Below are 18,735 nucleotides of genomic sequence, written 5' to 3'. Positions count from 1 at the left end.
AAGAACGATGGCTGAAAATTATTTTTCTTGAGTAGATTACAAGTTGTGTGTTTCGAGTATAGATTACAAGTTGTATGTTTCGAGTATAAATTACAAGTTGTGTATTTCGAATAATCAATCATTAGAGTCTCTCAATCTTGATTGAAATACTGTATAATGGTTTGCATATCTGACCCTAGGGGAGTGTCTTAGGGAGTATTTCTAATACTCACCATGTTTTTAAAATGATCTTCAGGTAAGGACAAGATCAAAGCATGGAAGTGACGACAAGGTAAGAGAAATCAGTCATGACACAACTCGATCAGTTTTATGTTTTAAAATTTCCGTATTTGCATTTATTTACTTGTTTAAACTGTGTTAAAACTCTTTTGCTGTACCAATGATTGAATGTTTAAAGAAGGGGAAATTCAATTAGCGACAACCACAGACAGATAGCTTTCATACACTAAAGGAGAAATTATGCACTGGTCTCATTACTTGTATAAGATAACCTGAGGCATTTTCTTCTTAACTAAGCCATTCTTTAACCCCTACATCAATAGTAAAGAGTTTACTTCGCCAATATCAAAGCCATTTGACTATATGCATTATATTATACAATCAAAGTTCTCACATATGTACACGTGTATATATATATATATACAAGAACAAGAAACGGAATAAGAACAAGTACCGATTGTCGTTGGGGCCCAAAATCTTCCTTGCTGAGACTTGATTTGTAGTCTTGTAAGATTGTGCACTTGAAAAGACTCGTCTATTTAAGTGCTCTTCAATGTTCGAATTTCATACAATTTTCTGTTAGTCTCAGTGTGCTTGGCTATGGACTTGTGATCTTGCAACTCTATTTACCCTTCTCAGCTTTGATATCCTTTTGTTTTAACTTTTTCTGTTCAAGTTGCAACGGCTGTGATGACTCTTTAGCTTCTGACAAGTTATTGAACAATTTCATCTTATCCTCCTTCTTCACCTTCGAATCACTCAAGCATGTTGTTTCTTTTTGTACATATCTGAGATTCTGCTTGCCTTGCAACTTTTGTCCGGACTCTGCTTTGTTGACAACGTTCTTCGTGTCTTTCTCAGTCTTCACATCATTCTGGGTTGCAATTTCCTTTTTGGCAGACACAACCTTTGGCTTAAATTGTAACTTGTTTGAAGAGCCTTTAGCTGTTGGCATGCCATGGACATGTGCAACTTTCATCTTATCCCCCGTCTTCTCGTTTTGTGATGCTTTCTTCTTGCACACTGCCTCATTCTTTGGTTGAAACTGCAATCCTTGTGAAGATCCTTTAGCTGTTGACATGTTATCGGCCACTTTCATCTTATCCTTTGTCTTTGTATCACTTTGGGATGTTGGTTCCTTCCTTACCGACTCGAGCTTAGGTTGAAACTTCAAGCCTTGTGAAGCCCCTTTAGCTGTTAACATGTGATCAGCAACTTTCATCTCATCCTTTGTCTTTGGATCATTTTGGGATGTCGGTTCCTTCCTTACCGACTCGAGATTAGGTTGAAACTTCAACCCTGGAGAAGATCCTTTAGCAGGTGACATGACATGGGCGACTTTCATCATATCCTCGGTTTTCATACCATTTTGAGATGTGGTTTCCTTGTATACTGTCTTGAGCTTAGGTTGAAACTGCAACACTTGTGAAGACCCTTGAGCAATTATCTTCTTATCCTTAGTCTTCGTATGAGATGTCGTTTCCAGCTCGATCTTAGGCTGAAAATTCAACACTTGTGAAGATCCTTTGGCTGTCAGCATCTTATTTTCAACACTCATCTTGTCACTCTCTTTGCCCTTCCTTTCTCTTGCTCTCTCCCTTCTGGAAGCAGATGAAAGCTTGGCGCTCTGGCTTGTATTTCCATCCATGTTCCAAGTGTTTTTCTCTCGTTTTCCGCGCTCCAACTTTCTTGAAAGTCTTTCAATAGATGTAACAAGTTTAGGATCACTGAAAATAACAGGCAAACAACATGAAACACAGGTATCAGATTCGGAGCATCTATTATTCTAGTCTAATGCACAGGAAAATGAGCCTATTTGACTATGAAGGTTCTTATATAAGCCATTCGGAACATCCTCCATGGTCATTCATGTACTAAATATTAAATAATGAATCTACCCTAGATATATCCAATGAACTTTTTTTTCAAAATCTGTCCATGTGTACTATGAATTAAATTTATTCATTAACAGATAAGCCTCTCTAGATGATGATGAGCTTTAGATGAAACTCACCTCATACGAACTGCAGGAGACATCTTCAGTTCATCAAGTATGCTTTTCACTCGAAAAAGTTCGGTCTCTCTGTCAAAAGAGCCTTTCTGACTAGATTTGGGCACTGAAGTATTTATACAATGAACTCTTTTCTTCAACTTCATCTGAAAAAATATTTAAGAAAAAGATACAGCTTAAAGGCAAAAATAATAGGAAAAACAAAACGGCAGATAGCATTCAAATAAAAGATGTTACCTTCTTTAAGGCATTAGACTTCCTGCTCTTTGGATTCACCACCTGAGTATGTTTTTCTGATTTAATTGAATCAGAAATTGTGTTCGAGTTTGTTTTGATCATAATTTCTACTGCATCTCTGTTTTCATCCTCATTAGCATTATGCAGAACTTGTGAGGGTTCAGCGTTCAATAGAGTTGAACCATTGATAGGCTCAGCCTTCTTTCTGCCAGAAGGAGAAATAGATCCACAATTGTGATCATCCATGAGATTCTTTGCAAAAAGAAGTTTCCATATATCATCCTTCTTGCCAATTTTCTTCATTCTAAGGGAAATGGCTGCTGGAGCTACAGGTTTGTTGCATACACCTTTGAAACATACTTTGACTAGAGGATTCCTAATCTTCCAAGCTGCTTCTGCCATATAATTCAGGAAATGAAGGTTCTGCTTCTTTCTTTGCATAAAGAGCTTAGAGAAGGCCTCAGGTAATAGTGAATGCATATCAGGTTTGCCAATAAAATCATACAGCATGTTATAATACTTCCCCAAATTGGCAGAAAGTAAACACATAATGATGACAAGTCGCAACAGAAAAATGGGATAGTATTCTTTTGAGTTGATGTTGGATCTCTTTATCCATTCCCTTGCACCACAGTTATTGAAGAGAAGCTCATGAACCATTTTTGCTATAGAGTCAAACAAGGGTTCAGAAGATATTTCAGTACTCACCATGCTTTGTCCATGCCTGCCAGACCACTCCTCGCAGACAAGCCACTCAATGAATGAAGATCGAGTGGTATAGAAGCATCCTTGAGACATCGATATCAAAACAAATTGACGCTCGACTATATACAAGAAACAATCAGGTGACATATAATCGAACTCTTTCTTCCAGTTAACAAAAGTAAGCATCAAAGCCTCGTGCAACTGGTTGATCAGACCACCTTCTCCAGAAGCCTCAACAACTTTTCCAGCCACTGAACTTTCTGAAGTTTGTGAATTGAATGCATCAATTACTGCCTTCCACTGTAACTTCATACTGCATTTTCCAGCAATCTTATCGTACACTCCAGAAGTTAGCTTCCCAGAACCTAAGAGTGCCATCACGACCTTTCCAATTTGTTCATATGATAATTGACTCTTTGAACCAATTATTTTCAATATGACTGCTTCAGTGACACTACAAGAAAGCTCAGTTTCTCTTAAAGTAATCATATTTTCAGTCATTGGTTCAGTCCAACAAAGACCAAACACATTATCAAAGAAATGATCAGCATATGATTCAAGATAATCATGCAGCTTCTTGTCATCATCAGGCAATTTGGCAAGGTTGTATGACAACAGAAAATTTGCAATCTCAAAGACACCAATGGCAATAGAACTTCGACGAAATCTAGATAAGGAATGAATGACAGAGAACCTGTAGCTGTTGCTTAAACATTCCAAAACTTTCATACCAATTGAAAGTAACTCTGTGTTCCAATAACTTCTAGCAGCAAGAGCGAACTGTTGAACATCCATGCTCATCAGCTTTCCATCTCTCTGAACAGAGTGATGGCTAATATGCATCATCCAATCAGCATCAGTAAATAACTGATAAGTGTTCTGATCGTCAAACTGCTTCCTCACACCCAAGTATTTCAAACAGAACCCCTCATAAATTATGAAGTCATCAACATTCTTGGTACCAAGTGACTCGAGATATTTAATGACGCCTAAGATATGATCCTTCCAGAGGTTCCAAAAGTGGGAAAGGGTTTCAATGGAAACCTGGCTCTGAGAGATTTTATCCTCTGCATGTCTCAAGGGATCACTCACTATGACATCTTCCAAGTCATATGAGGAGGTGTTTGAACAAAGGTGAGCATCAAGAATGCGTCGAGCTGATAATATCTCACCACAGATGTTCTTATTTTCCCCGGAACTGCTCAAGTGATGTTTTATGTCTAACAAGCTATATATTCCATCAGATAGTATATCAGTCTCTAAACAAACATTTCTGTGGAACACATCAGAATTGAGCTTTGCAATTGATTTTGCTTTTGATAGAAGTTTCTCCTTTTGTTTAAACTGCTTCAAGGGCCATCCTTTGCTTTGGGTTGTCCATAGAGAGTTGGCTAGAACATAGAAGAGAATCAGTTCCACAGCTTCTTCAAGTTGGCCAGCCTTCTCTAACAAATCAACTTCGAGGAGAAGATCCCCTTTCTGCCTAGCAATGACAGCAGCCTCCATAAAATTTCCTGATACTACTTCCAGTGATATCAGCTCATCAAAGCAGGCCACAGATTTCAAAAATAAACGTTTGGAATCCATGGAATGAAAGGTTTTAACAAATTTCATCATAGTTCTCGTGTCTTGAAGCCTATGATAGTGAAGTGCACATTTTCTTAAAAAAGTAAACTTCAAATCTTCCAAATCATGAATATTACCTACTAAACTACCTTGGCCCAGATGATCTTTGCAGCACAAGACGAACTGCAGCCTAACGCTGGTAAAATTTTGCAACAATGTTCCGGTTGCAAATTTTAGAAACTGGGAATTCTTGAGAAAATTCTCAACTTCACAGAAATTAATGGCTATCATACTTTGACATAATTCAGAGGCATTAGAGGCAGTGGCAGAGAATGAATAAAGGGTCTTTAATTTTTCCAAGACCTTTATTCCAACCGAAAGCACTTCTGAACTCCAATATCTCCAGCCAGCAGATGTAAACTGGCACGCAGCAATGCCGATTAAGCCACCATTCCTGTGCAGGGATCCATTGACCACTTCTGTTGCCCAATCAGCATCAGGATTAAGCAAAAAGTACAGTGTTTCATGATTACTGTATTGCCTCCTTACACCAAAGTGAAACAAACAAAAATCCTGCTGACTCTCACAGTAACCATGAACATCTTCAATGTCAATAGAGCATAGATGATCAAGTATGGCATTGACACTATCCTTCCATAGATTCCAGAAATAAACCAGTGTTCCAAAAGACACCTGATTTTTGGAGATTGATTCTTTTGAATGCATTTCTAGATCATCCTCTGTCACATTTTCCCACATGTAATTCGACACATCTAGTTTAAGATGAGCATCTAAAATCTTCCAAACAGAAAGAATTAAACCTCTGAAATTTTTATGGCCCTTCGAAGCAGTTAGACTCTGTTCCATCTCATCCAAACCACTTAGTTTCCCTGATAAGATATTAGCCTCTACAGAAATCATGTCATAAAATGATTCTGAATCACGTTTTGCAATGGACATCGTTTTCTCTAATAATTTCTGCTTGTGCTTGAACTCCTTTAATGGCCAACCTTTGCTTCTAGAAGTCCACAATGAGTTTGCATATATATAGAAGAAAAGAAGCAAGGATGCCTCTTTATAGTTTCCTGTCTTCTCTAGCAAATCAATTTCAAGAAGAAGGTTTCCTTGTGACACTGCAATAGCCAAAGCCTCTGAAAAGTTTCCTGCTTCCATTTCTAGGGACAAGAGTTCATTGAAGTAGTTGAAAGACTTCAAGAATGAACGTTTTGAATCCATAGAATAAAAGTCCCTGACAAACTTTAACATCGTGATGCTATCTTGTATTTTATGGAAGTGGAGCGCACAACTCACGAGATAATGTTGTGAGTTGTCATGTACAGCTTCAATCTCATTGGCCAGATCTACATTTGGAGTCTGGTGCAGTCTTAAAAACTGGATGGAAAGATACCCCGAGTCAAAAATTGTTGTCTGGTTTTTGTAGTCGATGGATGACTTGATATAATCGTCTTCTGTGAGGAACTTGGCCATTTGAAAAAGATGAACGGCAGTGAAAGCTTGAAAATAAAATGAGAGAGAGCTATTGACAGAGAGCATATGGAGATTTTTTAATTTGGATAAAATCTTCAACCCAACAGAAGATATTTCTGATAACCAATAACTCTGTGCAGCTGCAACAAACTCTCGAGAATTGATGGTAACAAAATTTTCGTTGCCTTCAAAAGATACTGTCCTAGCCCATTCAGCTTCAGGGTCAACTAAATGGTAAATACTGTTCCCATAATTTAACTGCTTCCTCACACCCAAGTAATCTAGACAGAATTGTTCATAGCTTGCATAATCACTGTTGATTTGGCTTTCAGGAAGTTGCAGATACTCTAATATGCTCATCACATTTTCTTTCCAGAAGTTCCAAAAGTAAACCAGTGTCTGAACTGAAACCCGGTTACGGGAAATTGTTTGCTCCACATGTTCTCTTAAACTTGTCACTATTTTATTTTCCCATATATATTTGGAGGTGCCGGAAGAAAGATGAGCATCAAGAATTCTCCAAGCAGACAGAATTTCACCTCTGAGATTTCCATGCCTGTGGGAGGAACTCCAATTCTGCTCCATCTCGAACAGTGTTCTTGTCTGATTTGATAAGATATTGGCTTCAGTAGTAACATAATCATAGAAGCTGTCTGACTCATTCATTGCCAGTATCTTTGCTCTGGTTAAAAGTTTCTCCTTTCTCTTAAATAACTGAAGTGGCCAACCTTTTTTTGAACATCCCCACAAAGAACTGAAAAGCACATGTTGCAATATGAGCGATGACGCATCTTTCAAATTTCCAGCCTTCTCTAAACGATGAATCTCAAGTAAAGTACCCTCTTTCTTCATTATGATATTAGTATCCTCTTCTACGTCTTTCTCAAGCAACAATATTTTCTCAGAGAGACCTAAAGTCCTAAGGAATGAACATTTTTCATCCATGGAGTCGAAGATGTCAACAAATTTTAAAATGGAACGAAAATCTTGAAGTTGATGATAATGCAGGGCGCCTTTCTGCAGAAACACATGCCAGATCTCTTTGAAATCTAGACATTTTTCAATTAGATCATCATCATCATCACAATGTTTCCTCCAGCTGCAGACCACTTGCAACCCCATGTCAAAAAGATTTGCAACAGTGCAGACATTCAAGAACTTTAAGAAGAATCTACCCCTTGAATATGCCTCAGCCGCTAATTCGTAGCATTCAGCCAACATATAACAATCACCAGCATCTTCTAACTTTGCTTCTCCACATTTTTTTGAATATATGTAAGCTACATCAAATAATTGAGACATTAACAAGATATTCAAGATGGGCACACATCATATACTTAAAAGCAAGAGAAATGAAAAGAAAAAAACAAAAAGAAAAATAATACTTTTTGTTGATATAAAAGAGGTCAAATAAAAACAATGATATTTATGCAACAGAAGTGAAAGTGAGACAGGAAATAATATAAAAATAAGGCCAAGTTAAGGAACCCCACTAGTGCTGTGTCTCTCTATTTTTAATAAATATTCTCAAACAAACTATCTTACTAATCATCATATTATCCCTTCCTTACCATCTAGTCCTATTGGATTCCTAAATATGATCCTTGAACAGTCTTAGACTTTAAACAAGATTGAAGTTACGTACCTGCTGTTTGATATTCTTTTAACTCAATGAAGCACTTAGCAGCAACCTCAGCACGATGCATAGAAATATAAATTTCAGCAGCTTCCTGAAGGGCATTACGAGCCATTTGAGGATTTGAACCATCCAATATGCAAGCAGTTGCACGAAGAGAAGCAGCCCTGGCCCATGCTCTTCTAAGTCTGTCGTCAGCTCTTTCAAAGCACAGAGATGCTGCCACATAAACACCCTCACAAAAGAACTGCCACAATGTATAAAAAGGAAGCACAAAAGATGAGAAGTTTTAGCTAACACAAAAGATGAACTTGCAACAGACATGAGGATAGAATCTATGTGTAGCTAACATTTCAACATCCTAACAAACCAATACCAATAGTATATGTATTTGTCCATGTAGATAAAAAAGGACAGTTCAATGTAACTAAAAGTATTTCCAAATTCATATAAATTAATCCAATGTGCTTATACACAAAACTCTCACTTCTTATTATGCTAGGAAAAAGTCTTCAGCCTCTTTAAATACTTCCTCATCTGATACAATACATGGAAAAGTCCTGACTAAAAATGCACTCAATTTGGAACCTTCAGGTCAGGATCCCTGGGATTAGTGCTCCAAATGAGAAGGTTTTTGAGCCATTTCACTTCCTTTGGCCATCAATTCATCTCCTACTTTTGTTGATAATCATCTTTCAAAAGAAGTTAGAAATTCAACAGAAGGGGAATCGACAAGGCAGATTTCCTCGAGAATGAAGTGGAGTCAATAAGGATTCCTTAGTGAGTATTAGTAGTGATGACATGGAGATCACTTTTCCAATTGTCATCGAGCAAGATAAAATTTCTACTGAAGAAGCTAAAGACTCTAACCCTCCTTCAAAGAGTTTGTCTTCCTCCCGTTTAAAAGCAACGTCCTTCAGCAATCCCTAAACTACTTTACCTCTAAATGTGCAAGGTATCTCCTAATCGGTTTCTTCCAACTTCCAACCCTCTGTCTCACGATCACATGAGTTGTCTTTTCAAATTAGATTTAAAATGTAATGAAAATTGCTTCTTGAAGCTTGAAGCCAAGTGCTCGTTTATTTATAATTCTATGTATTTTAGGATACATTCTTAGACTCATTCAAGCTTATTTGGTCAATCTTGCATGTGGCGTGATTCATATCTCAAACAAAGAAGGATCTTCCATGTCTCAAGATATTAGACCAAAAGGTTATCCAGTTTTTAATATCCTCGAATTGATTTTCAAATTCGTTTTGAGATTTTTAGATTAGATTATTATGGGTGTTGTTAGTTGGCAAGATTATTGGATCCACTCCTCAAGAGTTATATAACAAAAATCTAGATTCCATATGAAGGGTATTTATAGTTATTAGAATATTCAAGAGGATATTTGTAACCAGTAATCCAACTTTATTTATCATGCAAGCTGGAAAGTTTTATCATACCTCAAGCCCCAGCGAGCTCCACTCCTCCTTCGTACTTGGGGCCTTCATTGTTTGTATGATCGAGTAATCCAATGTCTTGACTTGAATATAACATAGTTTTTTCCAATAGTCAACAATCGGATTGGGAAACTCCTGGCTGTCTTCATAAATCCATAATCTTTGCCTAGAACGTGTAATTGCTATATGTAGTAACTTTAATTCCCAACATAAGTCCATATGTACTGGTTGATTGAAGTTTGGAGAATTGGGAGCAATTTCAAGCATGTCTTGCTCGATCATGTATTGATATATGACGCTCCACTGATGTCCCAGAGGTGATGAGTTGAAAAAATTGTACAGCAGAACATCCTAAAACGAAAAGGAGAAAAAAAAGAACTTCAATATACAAACGTGACACAAAGTTCGACGATAAATTTGGCAAGACATAGATTCTATTCTGAAAAAAAGGTAACTGTCTCAATAACTAATAAAGTTACTCCAATCTCGATCCCATTCATCTTGTGCAATTGATTGACTATAGCGAAAACAGAACTTACCTATGACACTTATATGGAGTAGATTTTATAACCTGAGTTTTCAGGTTTTGAAATGCCTGAGGTGATAAATCATCCAAACTTGAGACAACTCTTAGAAGCCAGATATATCATCAATTCAAATATCAAAAGAATGGCTATGAGTGACAGTGACTTCTTAGAAAATTTATTAGAATTCAAAATAAGAACTAATACTCACCTGAAACTCCAAGGACTGACACTCCATAATTGTGAGGACAATTGCTTGATTCCGTACAAGATTAGAGATCCCATCCCTGGCATGCTCATCTCGAACCAGGATGACCTGTTTTGCTCCAAATTCACGAGTATCTGCAGGTATATTTCCGGTCCCTCCAAATAACAGTGTCATCATATTTTGTCCTTTGCCATTCTCAAGAAGAACTGGAGTTTCAAAATTACCAGAACTCATTTCACTTGTTTCAGGGCACAGTATATCAATACAGTGAGGAAAGAAACGAAAAAGAAGATCTGTAACACTACTAGCTAATTGGAGAATTTTAGGTTGTGTATGACAATTCTGATTCATATGAAGAATGTCAGGGATTTTCAATAACCCTGCGCCAATGTCTTTTTCATCAGTTTTTACTCTTGATATGAATTCCTTGTAGAACAGAAATCTTATGTCGTGGAACCTGAAGTCAATACCCTTGGCAATCGTTTGAGCTGTATTACTTGAAAAAACAAAGCCTGAACTGACATTTCCACACAGGTATTTCAAAAGAGCAATTTCCATCATAGTAAGAGCTTGTACTTCATCCACGTAGACATAATCCATTTGGTCACCTGTATACTGAGAACACTTCAACCGATGATGAAGATCAATGACTAGATCAGCCAAATCATATTCCCCTTTTTCATTCTTCATCCTTTCATAGTCTAAAAATATATCATAAATTCTTTCTCTTTGCTTCCAGCTTAATGTAGACCGACCCTTTGCAAGTCGAGTATAGTCTAGCTTACTAAGTCTACCATCAGGAGTTTCCTTTGCTCCTAATCCACCTTTTATCTGGGAAATGATTTCATTGAAAACCATAACAGCATCGAGGTTGTTGGTTAGACAGCCATCAAAATAGGACCAGTAAGATGAAGCAAATTTTTTAACAGTTACTTCTTTTGATTCTATAAAATTATAGGCAGCAGTTGATAATGGATCTCTGGGCTTGCCACAACTAAGTTTCCACTGTTTCAGGAATCTAACCAAGAATGAATCTCCCACAGTTCTATCAACCATTATCAAGAACTTTCGAAATGTTATCACGAGAGGATATGAGCTGAATGGAATACCATCGAAGCTATTTGGAACATCCAAGAGATCTTGAGCATCATCCATATCCATCACGCCAACTTTGTTAAATTTTTGGTTCTCTTCTAAAATGTTCCCACCAGTGGAAATTCTGCATATTGAAGAAACCTTCTATTATGGGTTAAACATATAAAGCATGATTTGGTGATGGTAAAATTAGAATATGTCAGAAACATAATTTGAGATAGCTCAAGAAACAATATGAGACCGTACTTTGTGGTGAATTAAATACAAAGAAGAGGGAAGATCTAATCTCCTTCTCTAATGCATTTTTCAAGAAAGGTATGACTCTAAGACAAGTACCAGAAATTTGTCACAAACCTTTTCAAGTACGAAAGGTGCTCCTTTACAGCTTGGCATTGTTTAAGAGTGGCTGTGATGAAAAGCTGACGCAGGACAGTCCTATCAATCTTTTTGCATGCCTCACCATCATCATTTCTATAACCTACTTCTGCATTTTCTCTCGTTACCTGACTACATCCCCCGGAATGGATCTGCTGCTGTTGTTCTCTCATAAACAGTTTTATTGTCAAAGCTGCGGTTTTTCCTGAATCAGGCCTTCCCATTATGAAGGCACTGGTAGGAAAAAGAATTATCTCCAATTGTTCATCTTCCACTTGACATGGGAGATCCAATTCTTTACTATCATGTCTTGAAAGCAAGTGCTTTGCTTTTAGATAGGATAAAGATTGAAACTTCATCTGCAGCAAATTCTTTTTCAGAGTGCTATTCTTAATGTCATCACTGTCAGCTTGCAAACTTAAAATGGCATCGAGCTCAGCTTTCATGTGATCCTTATACATAACAACATCAAGAGAAGCACTCCATGTGATTGGAAGCTCAAGATCCCTGGAGCCATATAACAGAAAATTATGTGCGGCCAACATCATCCAATTGGTAAGTAACTGAATGGAAAATCTTTTTCACGCTGTTCACATTTAAAATGAAAAGATAAGGATGTACCCTTTATGAGACTTTGCTTTACAAAGATTTAGAAAGTCATCAGTATACAACTCATGTATGTTGGAAAGGCATTCAACTAGTACTTTTACATCCGCCAAAGGTTTGATATCCCATATCTTCAGAACTTGTTTGTACTTTGAATCCTTCTCAATATCCAATGAGTACACGATGAACAGACCTTCAACTTTAACACTTATTATGTTAGAACATTTGGTATTGGAGACGCTGTTAGCTTCTGGGCGCCAGCCACAGGCAAGCCTCAGCAAAAGAACAATAATCGACTTCTTTTGGTTGATCGAGACCATTTTCTGGAATGATGCCCTAAAAGAATCACTTAGAAGAACCTGAGATTACCAGAAGATAACTTCGTTTAAGCACATGAAAAATCAATTTGAATTTGAAAGAACATACATATCAATATTTAGCAACGAAGTTATCTTAAACAATGACATAGAGTATTAGAAGAAACATACCTTCCACTGGACAAGTTTAAATAGTACACTATCCTTGTTGAGTAAATCATCAAGCTCAAGGAGCACTTTCTTGACCCCTATGATAGCATCTGCCAAGTCTTTGTCTTCCTCAGCATTAAAATAACATTGACGATCCTTGGCATTAGAAACTACAGATTCCCATTCAGAATTACTATTTCCCAATGTTGTTGCATCTCCCACAATCCACAGACAGTGTCTATAAAGAATAAAGATTCTAAAATGTAAAAAGTAAAAAGAAATTAAATATTACCAATACATACATGGAGGATAAAATACCTAGCTCTTGTTAAAGCCACATTGATTCTCTGTGAATTGGAGATGAACCCAATATTGCTTCTCCTGTTGGATCTGACAGTAGTTAATATGATCACATCCTCTTCACCACCTTGGAAACCATCCACAGACTTTACTTTTACAGTAAAATTACCACTCTTCTCATATTTATGTCCAAGCCTGCTCTGAATTGCTGAAACTTGTGCAGCGTAGAAAGAGATTACACCAACGTTGAGCCTTGTCTTGGCTTTCCTCCATGCTGCGTATGAAGGAAACCCACATCATTGATGAGTGAAAGCAAGAGAAATTATATAAAAATAATAATAATAAATAAATAAAATCATCTACAACAAAGGATCTACTGAAAATCCAAAACCTATCCGAAAGAGCATAAAGAAGATTTCTAAGTAGTTATTGCAAGCAATAAACTAAGAAATATATTTATTTAAAAAATCCATCAAGTAGAAAAAGCCCTAAACCCTATGAAGATTTCCTGGATTTGATACTTTCAGGAAAGAGCCAAGTTGTAAGCAATTTTTTCAGTTTCTCAGTATCAATAATGCCAGTGCAATTTTCAATATCGTTAAGACTACAATATCCACAATAATTTTGCATCATCAACAAGAAGCATTGTTGCTATTGTGACCTTTGACTATAAAAATAAAATCCAACAAAAGGAGCTAAGACAAAGACCATACTAACTGTACCAAAAAAAAAAAAAAAAAAAAAAAATCAATATGAACTAATCAAACAAAATTGGAAAATTATAAAAGATCTTAGAGAACACGCAAAAAGAGGAATTGAACCTAACAATGGATCACACCACTTTCCAAGGCCTCACAATTTCCCTTTTCTCTTTCTTTCTTTCTTTTAACCAAATTGTAAAATTGCATCTATTTCACCTACACATGAATGCAATGCCTTTGGATGAACCACAATTCAGAATGAAATATTCAAATTCATGAGAGCTTGAACTTAAGCCACATCCCTATCATCATTAGTTTACAATTCTGATCATATAAATAGTAGTGTAACACCCTAAACGAATAACTGGTTAAAATTGAAAATGTATAAATTATAAAGCAATATTATAGATGAAAACCCTTGCATATAGCACTAAAAACATAGGAGATTATGGCTTAGTTTGAGATTGAAGTTGTTTCAAAATATTTGTGGGCAAATGTGCTTTTAGAAAAATCAGTTGTAATATGTGATAAATTAGTGTTTATTAAATTTCAGTTTTAAACCTAAAAATGCTTGTTTGATAAATCAATACTAATATTGTTGTGGTTTTTCCTAGGAAGCACGAACTCTAGGCTCCAGACATGTATCCAACACACTAAAAAACAATTTTTTAGTGAAATATCTTGTGTGTTTACAGTAAATTTACATGTTTTTGTCTATATAGAATTCTTAATATATCAATATGTACACAGATTCTATAAAAAAAATAATAATAAATAAGGAGTCCCTGACATATCCACGTCAACGAATCTTAGGATTTTGCTATAATAACCATAGTAGATATATCATTCAGATAATTCAATATTAATATTTAATATTGCATTTATTATAAGTGAATTATTTAAAATTTGCATGATTTAAAAGGCAAATTATTTTGTTTGACTTGGGAAAAAAAAGCATAGGCAAGGAAAGAATTGGAATTTCAAAAACTTCGTTAGAGAACATGACAAATTTTTAAGAAAGCTGTTATCTAGAGGATTCTGTAAATTAGAGTAAATTGAAAAAGTGATTTTAGATAAATTAATAAATAATCAATTTACCAAGCATGCTAAACCTGATGTCTCAATTGTATCAACATACCTTTGTAAAGTTTTTCAATTATTTTGATCACAACAGCTACCTCAACAGTATTCTTCTTGCTGTGTCCATCATCGTCCCCTTCTTCTTTCCCAACAGAAACATTTAAGAAAGTATACGGACCAAACATTGGACTTGAAATATAACGCTTCTTGTGTACTTTATCCTTGACAAGAGGAGCATCTAGAATTTGATTACTGTAAAATTTGGAATTTGGAAAGCAGCTTATTGATGGATGCATTCTGTATTGTGTGTTGAGCAAATGCTTTGAATGTCCTAATAAACTCAGCCGTTCAAAAAGACTTCTACCGTATCCAGCTGCATCACAAACCTAATAAAGAGAAGATTAGATATTACGTGTGATTTCAATGACAAACTATATTGGAATGTCAATATAGACGATCAATTGAGCATACCTGGCTACTAACTACTGCTGGTAATTGGCGCTCATCACCAATAAGAATAGCATGCTTTAATCCAGGAAGCTGCAATGGTACAATCGATTCACATTCCTTCAGCTGTGCAGCTTCATCAATGATTAACAAGTTAACTGGGTCCATTTTCATGGATTTCAATTGGAATGAACTGGAAGCAGTGCAAAGAATCAGAGAGGCCCTCTGGAAACAAAACTGTTTCACAGATTTTTCGTTTGGTGTACTTGGAAGTTGAAGTTGATCCAGAGAAGCCTGAAGAAATCTGAGAATTGAGAGGCACTGGCTCCTCAAATGTAAGAAGGTTGCTTCCATTGAATAATTTGGGAAGCGCATAAATACTTCTGAACATGAAAACAGAATCTCCATTTGCTCTGATGTTACATTGTCCTGGGATAAGAGCGTCCCAAATGAATCTACCAAGTTCAGAAGGATCTCTATATTCTGAAAGTTATGCTCCAGGATGAATTGTTTGGGAATATGTGTTATCAAAGTTTGAAGACAACCACGGACTGCCAAAGCGGTAGTTTTGAATTTTTCCCTTATGAACCCAAGGAATGAAGAGACCTCAACCCCATTATCACCTTTCTTCTTGTCACTTCTGCTCGTGTTTACATTAGACTCCAAAAAAATTTGATACTCAGAGTTGCTACTTTCAAGAAGTTTTATCAGAGAAGTAATATGACACTTCCAACCAGATTGTCCAAAACACTCGAGAAGCCTGCCAACACGATAATCTAAATATATTTCTTCGAGTTCAGAACTAACTTTCAGCCGATCCTTATTCCCAAATATGAGCACGTCTCCCAAAGAGCATAGCACACCACCTTCTTTGGATGATTCTCTCAACAACTTTACAACTCGAGAGGCCAACTCTGTAATAGCCACATTTGTTGGTGCACAGGCAAGAACTCTTTGTTTCATTTCCAAAATTGACCACAGCAAGAAACTGATAGTTTTAGTTTTTCCTGTACCAGGTGGACCCCATATAAGCTCCACCGAAGGTTTGTGGTCACAAAGTGTCTTGCAGACACAACATAGCACAGCTTCTTTTTGAGAATCATTCAACACAGAAGATAAGCTTGCCCCCAATTTTTCAGCACAGACAACATTATTAGACAAAGAGCATTTGTTACAGATTTCATCACCCTGACATCAGAAATGAACAAATTAATTGCTATTTATTGAAATAGTTTCGTTTTCCCCAAAATTGTGTTTAAAGAAAGTTTGGACATGAAAAAACCAAGTAAAAGGCACATAAATGTAAAAAGTTCCCATAACAATTGGAGATATTTCAAGAGCTTCCAATTCTTTTGTTGTTTAAAAGTTTCGTGCTCCGAGGGCCCAAACCAATCAGAAGCTAATGAGGTAATAGGTGAACATCTTAATTCAGGAAAAGTTATTACCATTGAATTTTTGCTAAGTACATGCTTGATAATCTTCACGTCTTCAGAAAAGTGTAAACAATTCCATATTCTCACGTTGGTTGAGACATTCATCAGAAAAACGATAAAGAATTCTTTTGACATGCCCTGTTCACCACTGATATTTTTGGATACATTTAGTTTCAGATGAGTAGAGCATCCATTGTCAGTGACGTTTTGAACCCAAGCAAAAGCCCAGGTCCTTGTTGAGCATTGCAAATTCATGACATTTTCCGGCTTATCATCCAGTATGAGAAAGATATCCCCTGGCAATGTTCTATAAGGCTCCTTCTTACTATTGTTCGTTGTATTTCTCCAAGTATCAACGTTGACATTTAGTAACAATTTGCCGCTAGATTTTCGTTCCTCAACAGAGATCAGCTTAGCAAAAGGAGCTCTATGAATTGCCTTCAAACTTGAAGACAGTTCTGCTCTTGTTTCTTCTAACAAAGGAAAGAGATAAGACGCAAGATATTGATGCACGGATTTAAACGATTCTGGAATATTTTGCACCTGCAATTTTGAACTCAAGAAAAAAATAAGCACCCATCAGGTCTGGTAATTTGACTTATTTCAACAGATGAAACCAAAGATTTTACAGGAATGAAAAGGCTACTTCAATTTGCTATAACAAGTAACAGATCATGCACCATCTAACGAAGCTTACACGTTTAATGAAGTAAACAGAACTAGCTCGCAAGCCAGCTTGTCAATACATGCATTGATCTCATAAAACGAGTATTGAAAGATTGAAGTCGATAAACTAATAATAGTAGCATTTTAGCTACGGAACCTTGATTTTATGACCTCAAATAAAAGCATACAACTGATTTTATGGCCATAGAATTTAGGAATTTAATGAACACTGAACCACATCCCACAATCTCATTTTTGTCCTCCAAGTTTTAACAATGTTAGTAAAAGAAGATGCAACTTTTTATATATAATTCTTAAACTAGTTTAGATTTTCAGTTGGTCCAGCATCCACTGTTACCATTACAAAATCATAAGAACAATATAAAGAACTGGCAAAAGAGTGGCAGCTTATGACATGAGGGAAAGAGAAGAACCCAGAAAATAAAAAATAATCAGAATTCAGAAGATCAAAAGATCAAACAAGAACAGAACCTTGTCTTTATAGAAATCATCATATGATATATCTTCCAAAGTCAAAGAAAACAACTGATCTATGAGACCATTGAAACGTATTTTCTTAGGATTGATCATCTTTGAAGAGCCAGCTGATTCCATTTTCAGAAAAAATCTTCACTCACAAACTCCCTCAGCATCAAATTGAGACACAAACAATGAAACTGGGAAAATTGAACCTCGATCAACATTCACACCCTCTTAACGCTCACTTCGAATACTTCTAATCGAATCAGAAACAATGGGAACAAGTGAGGACGAAATAAAAGCAACCGCATTGATGAAGAAAACAAAGTAGACTAAAAATTGACTTGGAAAAGCCATTGAGAGCATAAAAAATGACCTCCATAGTACCATATGGGTCCACTTACGCCTTCTTTTTCCGCCTTTTCCGTACACAGAACTTCATTGATGATCTTTTCCGATGCTTTAACATCTTCAAATTGAAAGAAGACGTCATTTTCCGAGGCTTCACTTTGCAGCCTCGTTAAGGAACGCAACAGAGCTCTTCTTTCACACTGTACAACAAGTTTCTTAAGAACGAAGGAGAAGTCGGCATGTACGGACTACCCACTACTAAGTTTTTAAAAAACTACTATTATTATTTTTTTTTTTTTTTTTATCCTTTTTATTTGTTTGTTATTATTTTTTTTTTTTTAAAAAATAAAGGAAATAAAACAAAAAAAAACTATTGAGTTTAACTAATATTTACAAGGACAAAGTTCATTAAATTTAAATTTTGATAATCACCAAATTTCTATGGATTGAAGAACATTTTAATTTTTTATCCTTTCACGTATCTATTACCTGTTGAAGATTGGTGGGAGAGGAGTCTCGTATTGGCTGCTTAACGGAAAGATCATGGGTTTATAAGGAAATAATATTATCTTTATTAATATGAGGCATTTTGGGATCAAGTAAAACCACCAGAGTTCTCGTGGTTTCTAACCATGAGAGTTTTATGCTCAGAGTGGACAATATCGTACTATTTTAGAAGTTTTTTGTTCTTAAGC

At 36.1% G+C, this 18,735-nt stretch overlaps 1 protein-coding gene across 1 annotated transcript; it reads right to left on the bottom strand.

Moving 5' to 3' along the window:
* Positions 1-446: 446 nt before the first annotated feature.
* Positions 447-18,051, bottom strand: LOC111779783 (uncharacterized). Its single transcript, XM_023659925.2, is given in 15 exon segments — positions 447-844; positions 847-1,946; positions 2,234-2,376; positions 2,468-7,506; positions 7,872-8,109; positions 9,311-9,658; positions 10,043-11,258; positions 11,489-12,016; positions 12,131-12,474; positions 12,604-12,820; positions 12,901-13,156; positions 14,722-15,049; positions 15,135-16,298; positions 16,556-17,086; positions 17,702-18,051. Coding segments are annotated over 15 exon segments (11,661 nt in total). The 5' UTR covers positions 17,825-18,051; the 3' UTR covers positions 447-758.
* Positions 18,052-18,735: the final 684 nt, after the last annotated feature.

Source organism: Cucurbita pepo, chromosome 1 (assembly GCF_057944985.1).
Source record: "Cucurbita pepo subsp. pepo isolate OVF chromosome 1, ASM5794498v1, whole genome shotgun sequence".
In the NCBI taxonomy this organism is placed as follows: Eukaryota; Viridiplantae; Streptophyta; class Magnoliopsida; order Cucurbitales; family Cucurbitaceae; genus Cucurbita; species Cucurbita pepo.
The sequence above is the reverse complement of the archived record's forward strand: the minus strand, read 5'-3'. Positions and strand labels throughout refer to the sequence as shown.